We start from the raw sequence: 1,971 nt of genomic DNA, 5'->3' as shown, positions 1-1,971 counted from the left end.
TATTTTGGCTTTAAAAGACTTGTGGCGCAGTAAAGCACTTTCTCAAAGATGAATTATGCTCTTCTAAATAGAAACACTGACACGTATTCATAAAAATATGACTGAAATTTCCGTATGAAATTTTTTTGGTTGAAAATCACATCTCTATAATCTGTATCATGCAAGGAAAATGACATGGTTGACCCATATTTTAAAAGTGGCTCGAGAAAGTGGTGTAATGACCGTGAAAATTTATTCCATGTTATTTGGGATGAGCTCTGAGCTACTTTAATGGGTTCTCTTTAAATTCCATTAAAAACATGCAAGATAACAAGTCACATTCATTCCAATCTAATCCAATCATATCATGTGATTTTACGTACTTAGAATAATTTGAATATAAAAAAAGAAAGAAAAACTTATTTATCTCAATGAAAACACTTACCTCAGTCACGCACCCACTGTGACAAAAGCTTCATTCTGATCCGAACACAAATGCCCCATCAATATTGTGAAGAAGCTTTTGATTCTCCCATTTCGAGCTGGAAACGTAAACATCATTATTCTTTGTTTATGTTTGTTTTTCAATCTACTTGGGTACAAATCTCACACGCCCTTGGTTCTGGTCTTGTCGAGTCTTGAATCGGTGAACTTTGGCTTTTGTTGTTCCTAGAGTCTACTGGTGTTGCTGGGTTTCAAACTAGAGACCTTTGCAAGCTTAACTATGCCAAACCTCCCAACTGCTGTTGCTTCTTCTTCTTCTCTGACCAACAGTAAAACTGCGAAGCTGATTCAATATAGGATGAAAAAATCATGATTCAAGCTACTGACCAACAGTAAAATTGCGCACTCCTACTTATTAACATGTTTAAAAATGCATTGAAAAACTTTGCACCCCTACAAAACTTCAAAGAAATGAAAACACACGCATTTAGTTTACAGTAATAGGAAACATTTATTCAGCAAACACAAAGGACCCCATGAAAATAAGAACATATAAGAGGACTAACAAATGTTTTAGCAGATGCCCTTTGTTTTGTCCCTAGAGTTTTGAGGATGGCGGGCATGGCATCCCTTTCTTCGCCTGTGACTATGGCTATCACCACCATTCGACTCTGTGATAGCTTCTTTTGCCTGCTACCCCTTTTTATCTTCTTCACTAATGGCTAAGCCTTGAACTGCATGAATTATCTTAGGAGGAAACTCTTCCAATTCCTTTGATACTCTGTCAACATCTGCAGCCAGGCGCTCTGCCATCGTTCGGTTGAAGTCCTCTCTCACCACAACACGCAGAAGTGTAATGTGCTGAGCATCTGGAGCCATTGTATAGGCTGGAACAATCCACCCATATTTTCTTAGATGATCTGATATTTCATATTCATCGTGCTCAGTGTTGTCCTTGAGCGAGAAGGAGAAGGCCACTACAGGAACCCCCATGTCTTTGGATAATATTTTAAATTTCTCCGTTCTTTCCAGATTTTTTGTTAGAGTCCTGGCATTTGATAGTAATTTATTTAAAATTTGATAATTGTCACCAGCCCATGAGATTTTGAAAATTTTAACAATTCTGATGAGCTTCTCAGAATAATTTATTAAATTGTTAAATTCCAGTCATAGTTGGCCATTAGAGATCCACTATATAACTAAGAAAAAAATTGAATTTAATAAAATATCTGTTAAGGGAGGTGAATTAAAAACATTATCAGCACAGTGCAGAATCAGAATTTAATTTTCAATGCTTTTTAGGTAGAATCCATATTATATATGCTCTCTAATATCTAGAAACTCTGTTTTTTAATAAATTATGGACCATTGTTTGAAAGTTTTTTGTTTTCCTTTATAACTTGTTACTACAGCTATGGATGAGAAGCACTTATTTTTCTTACATTTTCTTTTACACAGGTGTAATTTATAGGAAATATAATATTTTTCAAATTAGAAAGTTGCATATCATAGAATAAATTTAGAATATTAAATTTTAAAAAAAAATTA

At 34.5% G+C, this 1,971-nt stretch overlaps 1 protein-coding gene across 1 annotated transcript; it reads right to left on the bottom strand.

Moving 5' to 3' along the window:
• Positions 1-454: 454 nt before the first annotated feature.
• Positions 455-1,416, bottom strand: LOC131864806 (glutamate decarboxylase 1-like). The gene is made up of 3 exons (XM_059215275.1): positions 1,121-1,416; positions 713-766; positions 455-521 (listed from the first exon to the last, which is right to left on the bottom strand). The coding sequence occupies exons 1-3, from the start codon at positions 1,414-1,416 to the stop codon at positions 455-457; spliced, it is 417 nt and encodes a 138-aa protein (XP_059071258.1).
• Positions 1,417-1,971: the final 555 nt, after the last annotated feature.

The sequence above is a fragment of the Cryptomeria japonica genome, unplaced genomic scaffold (genome assembly GCF_030272615.1).
Source record: "Cryptomeria japonica unplaced genomic scaffold, Sugi_1.0 HiC_scaffold_93, whole genome shotgun sequence".
Lineage (NCBI taxonomy): Eukaryota > Viridiplantae > Streptophyta > Pinopsida > Cupressales > Cupressaceae > Cryptomeria > Cryptomeria japonica.
Note: the sequence above shows the minus strand (reverse complement) of the source record. Positions and strands in the feature narration are given on the sequence as shown.

Excerpts from the sequence above, each read along its gene's own strand:
- LOC131864806 (XM_059215275.1), bottom strand. The coding sequence starts at position 1,416 with ATGGGGGTTCCTGTAGTGGCCTTCTCCTTCTCGCTCAAGGACAACACT. Across the intron at positions 767-1,120 it reads AGTGAAGAAGATAAAAAGGG|CTTCGCAGTTTTACTGTTGG; the intron begins GTAGCAGGCAAA and ends ATATTGAATCAG. Across the intron at positions 522-712 it reads GAAGCAACAGCAGTTGGGAG|CTCGAAATGGGAGAATCAAA; the intron begins GTTTGGCATAGT and ends TTACGTTTCCAG.